The sequence below is a fragment of the Pelobates fuscus genome, chromosome 13 (assembly GCF_036172605.1).
Source record: "Pelobates fuscus isolate aPelFus1 chromosome 13, aPelFus1.pri, whole genome shotgun sequence".
NCBI lineage: Eukaryota > Metazoa > Chordata > Amphibia > Anura > Pelobatidae > Pelobates > Pelobates fuscus.
The window spans coordinates 69,251,930-69,270,090 of NC_086329.1; the positions used below are offsets into that span (position 1 = coordinate 69,251,930).

Below are 18,161 nucleotides of genomic sequence, written 5' to 3' on the forward strand. Positions count from 1 at the left end.
TAAGGAGGTCCCATCCTGCAGCCTTGTTTTGGCACACTGGATTAAGGCGGTAACATCCTGCAGCCTTGTTTTGGCACACTGGATTAAGGAGGTACCATCCTGCAGCCTTGTTTTGGCACACTGGATTAAGGAGGTCACATCCTGCAGCCTTGTTTTGGCACACTGGATTAAGGAGGTACCATGCTGCAGTCTTGTTTTGGCACACTAGATTAAGGAGGTACCATCCTGCAGCCTTGTTTTGGCACACTAGATTAAGGAGGTACCATCCTGCAGCCTTGTTTTGGAACACTAGATTAAGGAGGTCCCATCCTGCAGCCTTGTTTTGGCACACTGGATTAAGGCGGTAACATCCTGCAGCCTTGTTTTGGCACACTGGATTAAGGAGGTACCATCCTGCAGCCTTGTTTTGGCACACTGGATTAAGGCGGTAACATCCTGCAGCCTTGTTTTGGCACACTGGATTAAGGAGGTACCATCCTGCAGCCTTGTTTTGGCACACTGGATTAAGGAGGTCCCATCCTGCAGCCTTGTTTTGGCACACTGGATTAAGGAGGTCCCATCCTGCAGCCTTGTTTTGGCACACTGGATTAAGGAGGTCACATCCTGCAGCCTTGTTTTGGCACACTGGATTAAGGAGGTACCATGCTGCAGTCTTGTTTTGGCACACTAGATTAAGGAGGTACCATCCTGCAGCCTTGTTTTGGCACACTAGATTAAGGAGGTACCATCCTGCAGCCTTGTTTTGGCACACTAGATTAAGGAGGTACCATCCTGCAGCCTTGTTTTGGAACACTAGATTAAGGAGGTCCCATCCTGCAGCCTTGTTTTGGCACACTGGATTAAGGAGGTAACATCCTGCAGCCTTGTTTTGGCACACTGGATTAAGGAGGTATCATCCTGCAGCCTTGTTTTGGCACACTGGATTAAGGAGGTCCCATCCTGCAGCCTTGTTTTGGCACACTGGATTAAGGAGGTCCCATCCTGCAGCCTTGTTTTGGCACACTGGATTAAGGAGGTACCATCCTGCAGCCTTGTTTTGGAACACTAGATTAAGGAGGTACCATCCTGCAGCCTTGTTTTGGCACACTGGATTAAGGAGGTCCCATCCTGCAGCCTTGTTTTGGCACACTGGATTAAGGAGGTACCATCATGCAGCCTTGTTTTGGCACACTGGATTAAGGAGGTACCATGCTGCAGCCTTGTTTTGGCACACTGGATTAAGGAGGTACCATCTTGCAGCCTTGTTTTGGCACACTGGATTAAGGAGGTACCATGCTGCAGCCTTGTTTTGGCACACTGGATTAAGGAGGTACCATCTTGCAGCCTTGTTTTGGCACACTAGATTAAGGAGGTCCCATCCTGCAGCCTTGTTTTGGCACACTAGATTAAGGAAGTATCATCCTGCAGCCTTGTTTTGGCACACTAGATTAAGGAGGTACCATGCTGCAGCCTTGTTTTGGCACACTGGATTAAGGAGGTAACACCCTGCAGCCTTGTTTTGGCACACTGAATTAAGGAGGTACCATGCTGCAGCCTTGTTTTGGCACACTAGATTAAGGAGGTACCATCCTGCAGCCTTGTTTTGGCACACTGGATTAAGGAGGTAACACCCTGCAGCCTTGTTTTGGCACACTGAATTAAGGAGGCTTTCTTGCAGTTTATACTCCACATATATTGAAGTGCTACAGTTTCCTATGAGGTTTGCTACATAGACCCTCCTGTGTTATACACCCCTGGGTATGACATTATGTCAAGGATTTTACTGGTGATCTGAGAGGTGGGCCTATCTTATTTATATATTTTTTGTCACACTATTCCATGTTTTCTACTATACAGTAACGTTTGTGTATTATTGTATTTGTTTAATACTATTAGCATTTATTATGAATGTACAGGATTACATAATAATGTACTGTTATATATCACAATGTCATTGTTAGATACATGTAATAATAATATTTAATGGCAATTAAATGGATGATAAAAAATTAACCCAAAACAGTGCATTAACAAATAATCAGGAAAGTCCAGAGCATAAAATTGAAAGTCAGGCTGTGAGCTGTGTTCAAGTCTCAGAATGGTAAAGCCGCAATCCCAAAGAAACAATGAAATCATCAATGAGTAAAGTAGTCGAGATCTCGTCTACTGATTAGATAAGACGATAATGTAAGGGGTGTTGTGAGCCAGTATTCTCCCCATGGACCAGGAGGACGTTTCAAAAGGCAACTTGTAACTTGTTTAGAGGAGGATATAAAGTTGACAGATAGGATTCCCAGCTTGAAGAATCTTTGGTAAATGTTTCCTTCACTTTTAAAGTTTAGAGTCACTTCATTCAGAATTTGTAAAATAATTTGTTGGAAAAAGGCAATTGCGGAGGGATATCTGGAAATATGCTTTGTAAAACTGATCTCCTTGACAACACTTTCAGTATTGTGATTGATTGGCAGGGTCTTTGTGAAGGACGGAGAATCCTATTAGATAATAATATTTGTATTTCGCCTCCATTCTCCCCAAACAGGAACATTACAGAGTTAAAGGATCCAAGATTCCTATACAGACCTTGTCTAACCATGTTACTGGACCTTGTCAAATGTTACTGGACTATGATTATAAATTCTGTCAGTAAATGGTGGGATATGTAGTTTAACAATTGTAGCAGGGAAAGGTTCGATACCCCAGATATTGAGCACTGTTATTGAGCGTCACTGTACACATAACGGGATTAATAAGATAAAAATCACTGTACTAGAAAAGTCAAAAGTCTCTTGGATGTTCTGATTGCTGCCACGGTTGTTTCTTCTGATCCGGTTCATTAATAAGAATCTTCCTCGACGTGGACTCCTGCCAGGGAGAACATCTGACGGGTCCTTTAGTCTGCCAGGTACATTCTCCAGAATACCGTGACAGCCCTTTACTCGCACTTTCAGAGTACCTGTCAAACAATCAGAATAAATATTGTAACAATGGCTATTACACTTTCACATTGATGTTAAAGAAAACTTTGTGTTTGGTCAAAGTAGCACACACAGAATATGAAATGATTAGGCAGCTTTTACATCTTTATCAGAATATAAATCAACCAAAACTGAACTTACAAACAGATAAAAACTCAGTAACTTCAGTTAGTCCCTGCTTGGTAGTCAGACAAGGTTTATCTCACTGGTGCCATTAGAGAGGAAACGTATACTATTTGCATTATTAGATATTTCTAAACACTCACAGGAGTAATTCAGAACCAAAATGCAACAAGTCCACGCTATACAAGTTGGAACCCCTCTATGCAAAGTGAACAAGGAGTCCACGTCTGGATTAACCTTTACACTTAGTGGGACTCTAAGATAATAAAAAAAAAAAAAAAGTAAAACTGAATTCATGAGAATACCAAAAAAGTGCAAATTCTCAGTAACATGTCATTTTCACATATTCAGATGATTATAAACTGTGTCTTAGACAGTAAGTAAAGTCATTTATCTAATTTCCCATTAGTAAAATATTCCTCAAAGTGTAATGCTTAACTTGTTTACTTAGTTTATGCTATTAATTCACTCAATAAAAAGTTATGCAGAAAGCTAGCTCAGTACATTTGGAAGAATGATGCTAAGAGTTACATATTGTTATCATTTAAAATGTCACCGGTCACATTTAAACTTGCATACACGTCACATAGAATAAATCCTGCTGGAATATCAGTAGACTAACTGTGAGTTTCCTCCAGTCAGACTTCACACAGATGGAAACATGCTCGGATATTTCAATGTTAAATATTCTTGTTTCGTTTATTCCCAGATCTTTCAGAGACAAAACAACTTACCGGTTAGTGCTATGGACTTGGATTTGACTGAACCAAGGGACAGTTCCTCGGTGGTTATACTCTTCCTATGGTGGCCATCAGGAAGTTCTTTCACTCGTTCCTGCAAGGAATATTTAAGGAGGTCCAGCTTTTCATTTGACGCCTGTAGTATTGATTGTGCCTGTTAAAAAGTGAAAAAAAAAGATAAAGGATCAACAGAACGACAGACATTATCTGCTGGCAAAAATATCTGGAAGCTGCTGTCTAACATGAGCTGATGTTCAAGGTTAGACACACAAGTCCTACAAGTGTGGCTCATACTTTCACTGTATTTATAAAGGGTGTTATAATTCCACATCATGTTCAATGTATAAAACTCAGGATTAATCACTAAAGTCTGAAATCTGAACTGCAAATATTTAAACTAAAAATAGTGATCTGGAGAAATTCCATCTCGGCTTTAGTCAGAGCTTATCTAGGTTTGTTTCAGTTTGGTAATTCAGATTTTTATTTCCTACAAATCAGTTTATTGAAAAAAACCCGTATTAAACTTAAATGCTGAATGGAAAAGAAAAAACTAGTTAGCATAGATTTCCATAGATTGATATTATGCTATTGGCTTTTAATAAAACTAAATGGGAATTAAACAATTGGGAGAATTGTAAATAAAGCACCATAGAGACAGAATAAAATACAGAACAAATGGACCAATAAAGACTTCAAACAATTAAGGTCTCAGAAGAGAGAATATAAATTATTCATAAAGCAGATTCTGTTGGCGCTTTATAAGTCATAATACTATACCATGGCTACTTGGCTAATGCCAATAAACTGCAACTTCCAACCCCTTGACAGACATTGGAGGCCCATTATTCATTCTGGGGATGAAATGGTTAAGAGAATACACTTTGTAACTGACCTCAACAAGCGGCTTTCCATCCAATTTCTGGATGGCATGTTTGGCTCCTTCAGCCACGGCACGCTCGATCGCAAATCGGTGGCTCAACTCCTCAATGCGTTTCTCCAATGGACTTATTGTAGGTGTTTCTAGGACACAAATTATTAAATTTTATTATATTAATGGTAAAAAGGAAATCGACATGGTAGTTTCAGGTGTCACAGTATTAAACGGGTAATTTCTATAAGGTTTCTCTACATATTTCTATATGTCTCAGTGCACTGTTTCAAACACAAAACATTTTAACCGCTTTCCGACCACAGACAGAAATTTCCCATCAAGCTTGTCATTGCCTAAAGGAACCTTGATGGAAAAGTTCTGTCATTTATTAAAGTTAACCCTGGATCACCGCAATCGCGGGGTTAACGCTCCTCTGGTCTGTCTCGGTATTCAACGCAGACTGGGAGCCCCCGATCGCACTGTCCCTGCAGCTGTGATCGCTCTGACAGCCTCTGACTCTTCCGCGGCCAGTGTGAAGTGCATGGAGACGGATCAGTGATGATCTGCTTCTCCCTGTAAATAAAAGTTTTTAAGTTAAATCCCACCCCCTTTCACCTGCTTTAATATAATTAACCCCTTTCATGCCAATTGATCACTGACTACAGTTGCCAATTGGCAGGGACTACATTTTACAGTCATCAGCTTTTTATTTTTTTAAACCCGGAGGGTTAATTTTTATCTTTTTGAATCCTCAGGGGTTATATTTATTCTATTAATTCATTAAAATATTTTAAAATTATATATTTAGCTAGCTGGGGTGGGCGGAAAATAGTGGGGAATTGGTGAATTCGGTGTTAGGCTAGCTTGCCTGCTAAAGAGCTCCAAAGTGGGACACGGACACATCAAAACACCATGAAAATTCACACTTAAAAACCTGAACTTGTCACGTCTCGTTTACAGCACTGTAACATCACAAAATAGTGTCTAGGTCATACATTGGGCATATTGGTTTACTCAGAAGATGTAACTGAGCATACTTTTGGGGATATTATGACAGTGACACATATCAAGTGTAAGAAATATTTTTTTTCCTTTCACCACAAACATTGGCATAAATTCGTAAAAAAATGGTGACAAGTTAGGGCACAATATACGCCATATAAAATACCCTGGGGTATCTGCTTTATCAAATGAAAGCCCTTTGTGGGGTTATTTAAACAGTCAAACTGCTATAATACTCCAAAATGAGACATAGGCCCGTCAAATCATTATATGAAAATTCTAATTATAGAAACTGAAATAGCCTTGTCTCTTATATGGCATTGTAGATTCACAGAATAGTGCCAAAGGCATACAATGGGGGTATCGTTATACTCAGCAGATGTAGCTGAACACAATAGCACACACTAGCTTTACGAAATACACATTACAAAACCGTTGTTATTGGTGTATATGCCAAAATAGAGAAAAAAAACACTTTTACTCCAATATTTAGCAGAGATTGGCGATGAAATCGCTACGTTAAAAGTGTCAAAATAATCTTGGGTAAATAGCCTGTTATAATAAAACACAGTAAAAAAGGAGGAATATTGGTAAAAGGTGCTCAAATCACCAAGTGTGAGTCACTCCAAATCACACAGAAAGTGTATAAAGCAATATCGTAAATAGTATAGTGAGAGCAAGTAATTATACACCAAATATAAAATAGATAAAATATATTAAACAGGCAATATTACCATATGTCTTGGATGTCCTAAAAATATAAAATAAAGGACATAGTATAGCCTGTATAAAATGAATGAAATGAAATAAATATAAAATTGACCACTCACGTGGTGCTGAGCCTTAAATAGCGGCTCAGACTATAAGCGCCTTTTTATAATTTCCTGGAGACCGCAATGCTGGAAAGGCAGGTTAAGTTTATCTCTGTCAGAATCCCCTTGTGTCAATTGATGAAAACCAAGTCAGGAAGTACAGGAACAAACTTTATTTGCATAGCATAGCATATAATGGAATCTCCCAAGAATATTGCACTAACGCGTTTCGACCGTTATAGTCTTTATCAAAGTGCTGTAGTGTGAAACAAATTTAGCGTTTAAATACATTAAAAAATGCGCGCATTGTGATTTCTTCGCCGGTTTACTTCCGGTTTCCGGCTGTTACTCCTCGTCATTTAATTTCCGGCTTCCGGTCACGTTGCGTGTCACAGGGCATTTCCGGGTCAGCGGTCATGTTCCCTTTGCGTTCCAGCGAAACTCCGGTTCCGGTCAGCATCAATGAGTTTTTCTCAAATATCTTTTGTACCATGTCCATAATGTAAATAAACAGTGTAAAGAACATCCATTTTATACATATTTATCCATGCTTTGTACTGCTATTCGGAACTTTGGTGGGGAAGCTTATTGGAATAAAATATTTTACTAATTTTAACACAGTAAAAATTATTGAAAAGGATTACATATATATAAGAATATGTCATATCACGGAATATATAAAAACAGGCGAAGAAATCACAATGCGCGCCTTTTTTAATGTATTTAAACGCTAAATTTGTTTCACACTACAGCACTTTGATAAAGACCATAACGGTCGAAACGCGTTAGTGCAATATTCTTGGGAGATTCCATTATTTGCAAATAATACAAGAAATAACATTTGAATCATAGCTGAATTCCCTTTGTCTGACACTTCCAAGAGCTGTATGTTTCCCCATAAACCTAGCTTTCTATAAGAGAGCAGAACACAAACCACATTCACAATACACAGAACATATGACATCACTGAACCTTTACCTTTATGTTGGAGAATCAACATGCGCAAAATTTCTATTTTTCTTTTGCTGTCATGGAGTATTTTCTGAGCATCACTGAGATGTTTCTGATCCTGTAAGCAGAAAAATCAAATGGATAATTAAGATAAACAAAGACTGGACGTTTAGGTTTATTACCCCACACCACCATGTATACATGAGCTAAGTTTAATTTTCACTGTCCCTTAAAACCCTTTTGAAGAGACAATGAAGTCACCAAGGCGCTTAATCTCAGTGAAATGGCCTGGGTGCAGAGTTCCTTTCCCTTTTAATCCTGCAATGTAAAACAGTGCAGGTTTTTTTAGAAGTTATTGCTAGGTTAAGTTCACCTTTAAAGGCTGTCATACTGACAATGATTAGAGGTGCTTCCACAGCAACAAGTAAAAATCGGTCATGTGTCGCGGAAGCTCATAGAAAAGCATCAGATCTCCAATGCAACCCAGGAGGAACATTGGATTGGACCATCAAGAATGATGCCACGTTTCCTCACTGATGTTGCGGGATGTAGAGAGGTGGAAAAGGTAAGCAAAACTTTACTATTATTTTGTATTGCACATGAGGGGAGGGGGACGATGACATGTATTTGACTAAGATCCAGCGCACTCATCCATTCACCAAATAGCAATCTCAAGGCTCATATAATGTAGTCGCTTTATTTAAAAACACCTAACCTGGGCAAAAATAATGGGAATTTAGTTACAGTATATGATCATACATTGCATAAGCCTGCCACAACGTCAATGTACCCCATTCTTGGCTGGTCCTAATCTAGCAACCTAATGTATGCTCTTATGAGATTAATCCACCTCAACTAGGCAAAAACATTGGAGTTGTGGCAGGCTTATGCAACGTATGATCATATAATGTAACTAATCCCCCATTATTTTTGACTAGGTAAGGTGATTTTAAATAAAACGGCTACATGTTAATACTTAAATTATTGTTTAGTGAGTGCGCTGGATCTTGTATGTTGTATGAATTGGCCCCAGCAGCACCCTTATAAGTATGCATGTTTAGATGAGTGCCTCCCTCTTGGTTTCTTGTATTTGACTAGGGACAGGGGCACCTCAGCATTAGGGATACAGGTTTGTATTTCTAACACTGTAATGTTCCTTGCATTTCTCCTCTATTGTTGGTCTTCACCTAGAGATTTAATATATTTCCCTCTTTACCACCAAATTACTTCACATTTTCAGAACCGACACACTATTTACAACAACGGCAAAAGGAAAGCTAACAAAAAGGATTTAGCAAATGTGGAAACTATACATCAACATATTGTACCCCTCCGCTATTAACAAACTATTTGAAGACAACATCATGGTAGATGGAGAGGATGTTAGGGAATACTCGTTTACCAATCTTTACCTTGATCCCTACCTTATCTGAAATGCCAGCCCCTTCTAATTAGACAGAATGTGCTCTCTGGGACGTTTCAATTTATCCTGTATTTTACTTTCATTCACTCTTATGGTATTTACTTATGGCTGCCTATTATCCTTTATATCCTTTGCTATCATGTCTTTCCACGTTTTTTTTTCTCACCCACGGTTTTGTTTCTTATTTCTCTTTCACCATCTATCCACCCCCCAATATGTCTTGTAAATACATCAAATCAAAATAACTAAAAAAAACGAGAGTTGTGTATATCTTTGTACTTAAAAAAGTGGAAGGAAGAGCCTTGTACTATTCAGCTGAGAGAGAGCCGTAGGCAAACTCCACAAAATGATGTATTTTAATTTCAGTCCGATCCAGGAGCAGAAAGAGTCCATTAGCTCCTGGATCCCCAGCCTGCTATCAACTAAAATTAGCTAGGATCCCATCACGAGTGGGGAAAAGTCACACATTGCAGAAAGTGGAAGGAGTTTTCTAAAATGCAAATAAATAAAGATATAGTTTATCTTTAAGATAAAATAAAATATGCCAAACATACTTTGGAGCGGTCGGTAGAATACGCCTTTATCAGCTTTTCTGCTTCGCTCTTAACTTTGTACTCATCTTCGAGTTGTTTCTCAAAAGTGGCTAACTTGTCCTCATCTGGTGAGGAGAATGAATCACTATCAGAAGCAACTGGAATCTGGGGACCATCTGCAAATTAATAATAAGACAAAATAAGAATTACAAATGGCAGCAGACAGTATCACTCAATCGAGGTTAATGAAAGACAGACATCGAAAAGTAAAACCACGATAGCTGAAGCCAGTCATGATAGCAGCATCTAGTCTACAGTAAGTCACAAAGTGGATATAAAAATGGTGTAAGCAGGTTAATGATGGGTAGTTTGGTTACTTTAATGGGATATGTGATATGTATCCAATATATATTTATATATTTACAACACACACACACACACACACAAAGTGTTTTAATGTACCTGGGTGTGCCCCTGCTCCTTGCTCGATAACATCGATTACTTGTGTTCCGCTGACCTGAAAAGGCAGAAATTAAAAGAATCAGAAAAAGTCTCTTTGCCAGACGAACAGGATCACAAGTTATTTGTGGCTCTCAGCGTGGTTACTATGTGCTGGATTGTCTGCGAGGAATCTCTGGTCCTGTCTGGTGTGGTAGACTCTGCTTCTATTGATCTGGTGCCGATTGCCTGTTCCTGTGCTGCTAGTATTAGTGTCTCAGTGCTGTCTTTCAGTCCGGATATATTTATTATATACATATACAGGATATATGTGTGTATAAGCATCCTAATAACAATACTCTATAGTACTTTCACTTGACATACCACTAACTGAAATGAATAAGGGTCAAGGAATTCATACCACAAAAACCGATACAGTAACCATATGCTGTCACTGTGCTTTGGACATTAAAACTGGAGCCATGAAAGGGTTAAATATTGAAGAAAGAATAAAATGATAGACCTGAGTGTAACCTCCCCAGTGTTCACCATTACTAATCAGATAACATGTTCAATCTGTATTCTCTTTATCCCCCATCCTGGACTACACTGGGGAATTGGTTAACATAATAAAACTCAGTTAATTATATGTAGAACTGGAATCTTATACAGAAAATCAAGTCTTTTACTTACATCACAGCATACACATGGAAAACAGGAAAAAATTGTTCTACTATTTGCCATCTTTAGCCACGTGATCACCACAGCAGCTAAGCAGTGACTACTGTTTAAGCAGTGTGTACTGACTGAACTGTGCTCAGCAAGGATGATGTCACAGTGATGTCACAGCGAACAATCAGACCAGCTGTAGCTATCTCTGCCTTTCAATACTCCGTATAGGAGGAAATGCCCTAAATACCTAAAAATATAAATAAAATGCATTCCCCAGTGGAAATTAACGGTATATATATATATACACACACGCACACATATACACATACACACACACAGTGAGGGAAAAAAGTATTTAATCCTCTGTCGATTTTGAACGTTTGTCCACTGACAAAGAAATGATCAGTCTTTAATTCTAATGGTATGTGTATTTTAACAGTGAGAGACAGAACAGAACAAAACAAAATTGCAGAAAAACGCATGTCAACAAAAGTTATAAATTGATTTGCATGTCAATGAGTGAATTAAGTATTTGATCCCCTATCAATCAGCAAGATTTCTGGCTCCCAGGTGTCTTTTATACAGGTAAAGAGCTGAGATTAGGAGCACTCTCTTAAAGGGAGTGCTCCTAATCTCAGCTCGTTACCCGTATAAAAGACACCTGTCCACAGAATCAATCAATCAGATTCCAAACTCTCCACCATGGCCAAGACCAAAGAGCAGTCCAAGGATGTCAGGGACAAGATTGTGCACCTACACATGGCTGGAATGGGCTACAAGACCATCGCTAAGCAGCTTGGTGGTGCGATTATTTGCAAATGGAGGAAACACAAAATTACTGTCAGTCTTCCTCTGTCTGGTGCTCCATGCAAGACCGCAAAAACACAAAGCCAAGGCAACAAAGGAGTGGTTCAGTCTCCAGATGTTAATCCCATAGAAAATCTGTGGAGGGAGCCGAAGGTTCGAGTTGCGAAATGTCAGCCTCGAAACCTTAATGAATTAGAGAGAATCTGCAAAGAGGAGTGCGACAAAATCCCTCCTGAGATGTGTACAAACCTGGTGACCAACTACAAGAAATGTCTGGCCTCTGTGACTGCCAACAAGGGTTTTGCCACCAAGTACTAATTCGAAGAGGTCAAATATTTAGCAAAACATACAAAAAGATGGGGTAGACCGCCAACTCCAAAAGAGGAGGTGGGATCTACTCCAATCCACAGATACCTCCAAATGTAAGTATAGCTAAAAAAATGGTGGGGACCTTTATTGACAATCAAAAAAATATATATAAATTCAATTAAAGTAAAGGCAAAATTGCTAGATACCCAAATGAACTCCAAAAAACAACGTGTAGCAATCATGAGAAAAGTGAAAACTTCACCTAGTTAAAATACCCGGTAACTAATGGCATGAAGACAAAACACAGGTAATTAGGGGCTAAACGTAGCTCATACTATATGGGCCTTAATAGATCCCCAAGTAACGTCACGTTAACCCCAGACACCTGATGGTACTGTTGGAAACACCTCTAAAGATAGTGAGGACCCAACCCAATAGCCAAACACAAAAATCCCAGTAACTGTAAAGGAGGTAGAAGTCACTGGATAGGTTCCTATGGGTACTGGTCTACTAATTTAAATCAGTCGCAGAGGCGGTAGCTAGTGGACCTTACTAAGTATAAGTGGTAAACAGCCGGTATACTGAAGTGGCTGCTAGTAGCTGGGTGCAGAACTCAGTTGATCCATAGAAGTGAACGAAATTGGAAAAAGAGGATGGACTTCCCCCCTAGTACATACCAAATTGCACCAGTGAAACCCATATACGGTAAAACGCCCTGAATGAAATAGCCTAGAGACACTGCACCCTAGTATGCCCTAGCCAGCTCACTAACTGAACTTAAAAATGGCAAAGCTACCTGCTGCTTCGAGGCATCCTCAAGCTATCCCTCATAAGTAGAACAGAGGAGCACAGTCCACTAACTTCGTTAGGTACACATAAGTACAGGCATCATGGTAACCCAGTTAAAGATAAAAATAAAGAAAAAAGAAATAGTTCTAGCAAATAATATGCATCGGCATGGTACAGCTCGAGGCGCGTTTCGGCGTTTACATACACCTTTGTCAAGAGCAAGCCGGTAATTGAGAGGAAGACTCCTTATAAAGGGACGGAGGGAGACCCCTCCCCTTGTCAGCGTCCAATACGGACTGGTGGGTGGATCAGGAGGCAAGACGGGGCGTGTGAAAATTCCCTCTCCCCGCCCATACTACCAATCAAATGGCGGTAATTTTCCAGTTTTTCCAGTTGAGCTATTTTTTTGTGATACTTTTAATTCACTATAACTGAATTATACATAACAGTGTAGAATCTGCATTTGGCCACAGCAATAGGCAACATGCACAACATCATCTAGAGCACCAGATTGCTCCCACATCATCATATTGCACCCACAGCACTTTCCACATCACAGCACCAGGTTGCACTCACAAAACCTCCCACAGCACTTTATAAATGCCAGCAATAATAATAATAATAGAGAGACCCCTCTCCAGGGCACATTAACAGAGGCCATCTCAGTATTAGAGCAGAGCTTTCCAAACTTTTTACGTTGGTGGCACACTTTTCAGACACGCATCCTTTTCCGACACGCAGTTCTGTGCTCTCAGTGAGCGATTCCTGTCAGACCAGGTAGGGGAAACAGAAGCTCGACAATGCTACACGAAGTGATAGCAGGAGGGTAACGTTGTGCAATGTGCTCCCCTTCCTGTCGGACACCTCTATGCGACACACTCAAATTGTGTGGCCGACACACTAATGTGTTGCACCACAAAGTTTGGTAAGCTGTGCATTAGATAGTCTCTTTTAGAAAAAAAAAATCTATCTATCTTCACCTGTGTGTCTCTTAACACCACTTTTGTGTTTCTTATCCCATCTTTAGTCTTAACTCGTTTTGTGTATCGTACCACCCGTTTATTGTGTTATCCTCCATTTTTTCCCCATTCTGCCCAAAACCTCCTCCATATTCACCCCACACCTTTTGTCCCTTTTCTCATAATCTGCCCTCAAACCTTCACCTTTTTCTATATTCTCCAAACTTTGTGTCTCCTTTCTCAGTCCCCCGTCCCCCAACTTCTCTTATATAATCAGACATTCAACAGTATTTTAATCGTATTAGCTGACTTTTCATTAGACACACGCCTTCCACTTTCTTCATATCCCACCAACCTCTGCCCCTTTTCTCATATCCCCTCCACACACACACACACCTTTAACTTGCTCCATATTTTGCCCCACACCATAAATTTCTCCATATGAACTTCACCTTTTGTCCCTTTTCTAATTCCTCCTCTAGAGGATTCAAGGAGGACTGAAAGGAGGAGCTAGCAGTGGCGTCGCTAGGGTGGGGCATCCCTACATCATGCTGTGCCCCCCCAAAAGGGCAACTTGCTGGCCATGTGTTTAAATTCTATTCCCTCGGACTGTAACAGTCTATTACAGTCCGAGGGAATGCAGTGCTGGGTATTGTCTGTGGAAAGATGCTGGGGCACTGACAAGCTCCGCCCTCAAACCAAGCCCCACCTACTGCACATAAGCCCCACCCCCGCAGTTCAGCAACACCCCTTGCTGCTGTGTGTGTGTGTGTGTGTGTCTGTCTGTCTGCTAGTGAGAAAGGTTGTGTGTTTGTGTGTGTGGACTCAGCAATCTGTGTCTGTGTGTGTCTGTGGATGGACACCGCAGTCTGTCTGTGTGTGTGTGTGTGTGTGTGTGTGTGTGTCTGTGGATGGACTCCGCAGTCTGTGTGTATGTACTCAGCAGTATGTGTTTGTGTGTGTGTGTGTGTATATGTATGGACTCAGCAGAATGTGTGTGTGTGTGTGTGTGTGTGTGTATGTATGGACTCAGCAGTCTGTGTGTGTGTGTGTGTATGGACTCAGCAGTCTGTGTGTGTGTGTGTGTGTGTGTGTGTGGACTCAGCAGTCTGTGTGTGTGTGTGTGTGTGTGTATGGACTCAGCAGTGTGTGTGTGTGTGTGTATGGACTCAGCAGTGTGTGTGTGTGTGTGTGTATGGACTCAGCAGTCTGTGTTTGTGTGTGTGTATGTGTGTGTGTATGTGTGGACTCAGCAGTCTGTGTTTGTGTGTGTGTGTATGGACTCAGCAGTCTGTGTTTGTGTGTGTGTGTGTGTGTGTGTGTATGGACTCAGCAGTCTGTCTGTGTATGGACTCAGCAGTCTGTCTGTGTATGGACTCAGCAGTATGTGTGTCTGTGTATGGACTCAGCAGTCTGTGTGTCAGTTTATGGACCCAGCAGTCTGTGTGTCTGTGTATGGACCCAGCAGTCTGTGTGTCTGTGTATGGACTCAGCAGTCTGTGTGTCTGTGTATGGACTCAGCAGTCTGTGTGTCTGTGTATGGACTCAGCAGTCTGTGTGTCTGTGTATGGACTCAGCAGTCTGTGTGTGTGTCTGCCTGCTAGTGAGGAAGCTTTTGTGTGTGTATGGACTCCACAGTCTGTGTGTGTATATGGATACAGTGCCAACTATGGCACTGTATCAAGGGAAATGTGTTTGTTTTTTTAATAATCCCTGGTGGAATCCCTGGTATTAAAAAAACAACAACACATTGTGTCGGGGGTGGGGCTTAACATGCGGCAGGGGCGGGGTTACACTGCGGCGAGGGCGGGGTTAAATGTGCCCCCCTACTTTTGTCCCTGGACCACCATGTGCCCCCCATAAAAATGAATCCTAGAGACTCCACTGGGAGCTAGACATGATAGCAGGAGTATGGGGAAGGATGAGACATGCAGGACAGCAGGATAATGGGGAAGGAGGAGCCAGGCAGGACAGCAGGATAATGGGGAAAGGAGGAGCCAGGCAGGACAGCAGGAGAATGAGAAAGGAGGAGCCAGACAGGACAGCAGGAGGATGGGGAAGCAGGAGCCAGACAAGACAGCAGGAGGATCTAGAAGGAGGAGCCAGGCATGACAGCAGGAGGATCCAAAAGAAGGAGCCAGGCAGGACAATGGGAAAGGAGGAGCCAGGCAAGACAGCAGGAGAATGGGAAAGGAGGAGCCAGGCAAGACAGTAGGAGAATGGGAAAGGAGGAGCCAGGCAAGACAGCAGGAGGATGGGGAAAAAGGATTCAGGCAAGACAGCAGGAGGATGGCGAAAAAGGAGACAGCAGGAGGATGAGGAAAAAGGAGCCAGGCAGGACAGCAGGAGGATGGAAAAGGAGGAGCCAGGCAGGACAGCAGGAAGATGGGAAAGGAGGAGCCAGGCAGGAAAGCAAGAGAATGGGTAAGGAGGAGCCAGGCAGGAAAGCAGAAGGATGGGGAAGGAGGAGCCAGGTAGCACAACAGGGAGATGGAGAAAAAGTTGTCAGGCAGGACAGCAGGAGGATCCTATGTGAATACGTTTTCCCCTCAGGATGTACTGCAAATCGGCAATAAAGTATTACATGCATTTACAGTAAAATAAACACTGGTACCTAGTATGGATACCTGGATGGACAGGGTGCACTTCTCTTGCTGCTACCCCACTGGATCCACATCACCTGAGAACAGAGCACAGCACAGAAAAAAAATAGCGGCCTTTGCATTGCTGGCATTTTTGCAAATCGGCACCGGCCATACTGTGGCGAAAGTAACCTTGCCACTGGTTTTTGGAGGGGCCGGTTTGCCAGCCTCCTGCCCTGCGACTATGGCCCTGGGATGTATTGCGCTTTACAAACTATATTTGGGCATAATGGATTTTTGTATGCTGTTCCTGGCCCTTTAAATACTTTGGAGTAGTGTTACAACTTTTAAACTGGCACTTCGAATGCAGTCGAAGTGCCGAAGTCGTCGACAAGGCCGCCATTCGACAAACGAACACGTGGCGGCGGCCATTTTAACTTATTCGATTGCGGTCAGGTGACCCATACCTACTTCGACACCGCGGCTGGAGACTAAGTCCCGTTCGAAGATGCGAACGCTCGTTCGAATGGGACTTAGTCATTTTCTCGTTGTAAAATAGACCGACCACACAGCCCAAATCCATGGAACTGTTTTGGGCATGAAAATGTGCCTGCGGTCGGTCACAAAGGACTTGCGACTAACTTTTGAACTAATGGAAGGATTTGCATGATTTTTGAGTATGTTCATATTTCAAGTATGCTGATTATTAATATGTGAAGATGAATGTATAGTTTTAAAGTTATAAAATGTATAAAAATGTATAAGTTTTAGCTTGGAGATAATTGAGTAGATACAGTAAGAAACTCAGAAGAGGAAGGAGACGTCTGTCACTCAACAAGGTAGGTATATCTATACAAACCAAGGTAGGAGAGTAGTCGAAAAATAATAATACTTTATTAATAACACAAAAACATAGTGTAAAAACTAGAGCACAAACAGAAGAATAATCACTCCACCCTATCCATAACTACTAGTCTAGTCCAATATGACAGACCGTAGTGGTTGGAAGGGAGGAGAAGGGTATCAGGGGAAGGGGAGGGGGGGTGGGTAAGAGGAGACTAGGCTAAATAAAGTGTAGGGTGCCTAGAAAAAAGTAAAGCTAATTCCAATTCCTACAGTGCAATATCGTAGATGACCAGTCAGGATCACTAATAATTGAAAATAAGATCTGTTGACTGGATCATTAGGCGTAATGTGACACTATAGTTGTTGGCCACTAGGGGTCACTAGAGAAATAAATCCTAGACCTATTGGTTTACTTCATTCACAAAATAATATCAAGTGTCAATGTGTAAACAGATAGAAACATTACAGTATCGGAAGATTGAACAAAGTGTAACATATCTGTCAGTATTGCAATTTGCTGGTACTGACAGAGCACTACAACTGAATAAAACCGTTGCGTGCTTGGTTACTCCTGTGCTGGAGTTTGGTTTACTTCATTCGCAAAATTGTATCAAGTGTCAATGTGTAATCAGATAGAAACATTACAGTATCGGAAGGTTAAACAAAGTGTAACATATCTGTCAGTATTGCAATTAGCTAGTACTGACAGGGCACTACAACTGGTTAAAACCGTTGCGTGCTTGGTTACTCCTGTGCTGGAAGGGTGTTAAGTGCATATACGATCGTGCGGTATTAACACCTGGCAAGGACAGTTATTTATTAGGTCTACTGCGTGGTCTCTTACTCACCGTGCTTGATAAGATTATATGTATCAGATTGTACAATATAATCACAGTATCTAGTTTGCAACGGTAGTATACTCGATACGTGATGTTATCTGTTACTCCTGTGTGACATACAATTTAAGCGTACGATCTGTCAGTGCGCTAACAGTGCTTAAATTAGCAAGTATAGCTCATATGACACAATAAATAGATTTAGAAAGACATAGAATAGGAATAGTGCCTTCATGGGCACTGGTTATAGTAAAGAGAGTATGCCAATAGAGCGGCACAATAGTAAATAGGTAAAAGATATTGCATTTACTGTGGAATAGTTTAGATGAATCAGTACCCAGATCGGTATGATAATTACTTTCCAATTCATATACTGTGGAATAGTTTAGATGAATCAGTACCGGTATGATAGTTACTTTCCAATTTAACTTGGTCGATATGTTAGATTCCCAAACGTTAAGTTCTGAAAGGATTATTAAGTATGATCGGTAGGTAGTATCCTCAGCTAACACAC

The 18,161-nt window shown here is 41.1% G+C and overlaps 1 protein-coding gene across 1 annotated transcript in view; it reads right to left on the reverse strand.

Moving 5' to 3' along the window:
- Positions 1 to 18,161, reverse strand: part of LOC134582602 (serine/threonine-protein kinase N2-like) — a 35,819-nt gene that overhangs the window by 15,920 nt on the left and 1,738 nt on the right. The window contains exons 2-8 of the mRNA XM_063439269.1: positions 9,872 to 9,926; positions 9,431 to 9,585; positions 7,481 to 7,571; positions 4,710 to 4,837; positions 3,812 to 3,971; positions 3,057 to 3,085; positions 2,747 to 2,975 (exon numbers count right to left, since the gene is read on the reverse strand). Of these exons, the coding sequence (XP_063295339.1) occupies positions 2,747 to 2,975; positions 3,057 to 3,085; positions 3,812 to 3,971; positions 4,710 to 4,837; positions 7,481 to 7,571; positions 9,431 to 9,585; positions 9,872 to 9,926 (847 nt within the window). The remainder of the gene's footprint in view (positions 1 to 2,746; positions 2,976 to 3,056; positions 3,086 to 3,811; positions 3,972 to 4,709; positions 4,838 to 7,480; positions 7,572 to 9,430; positions 9,586 to 9,871; positions 9,927 to 18,161) is intronic.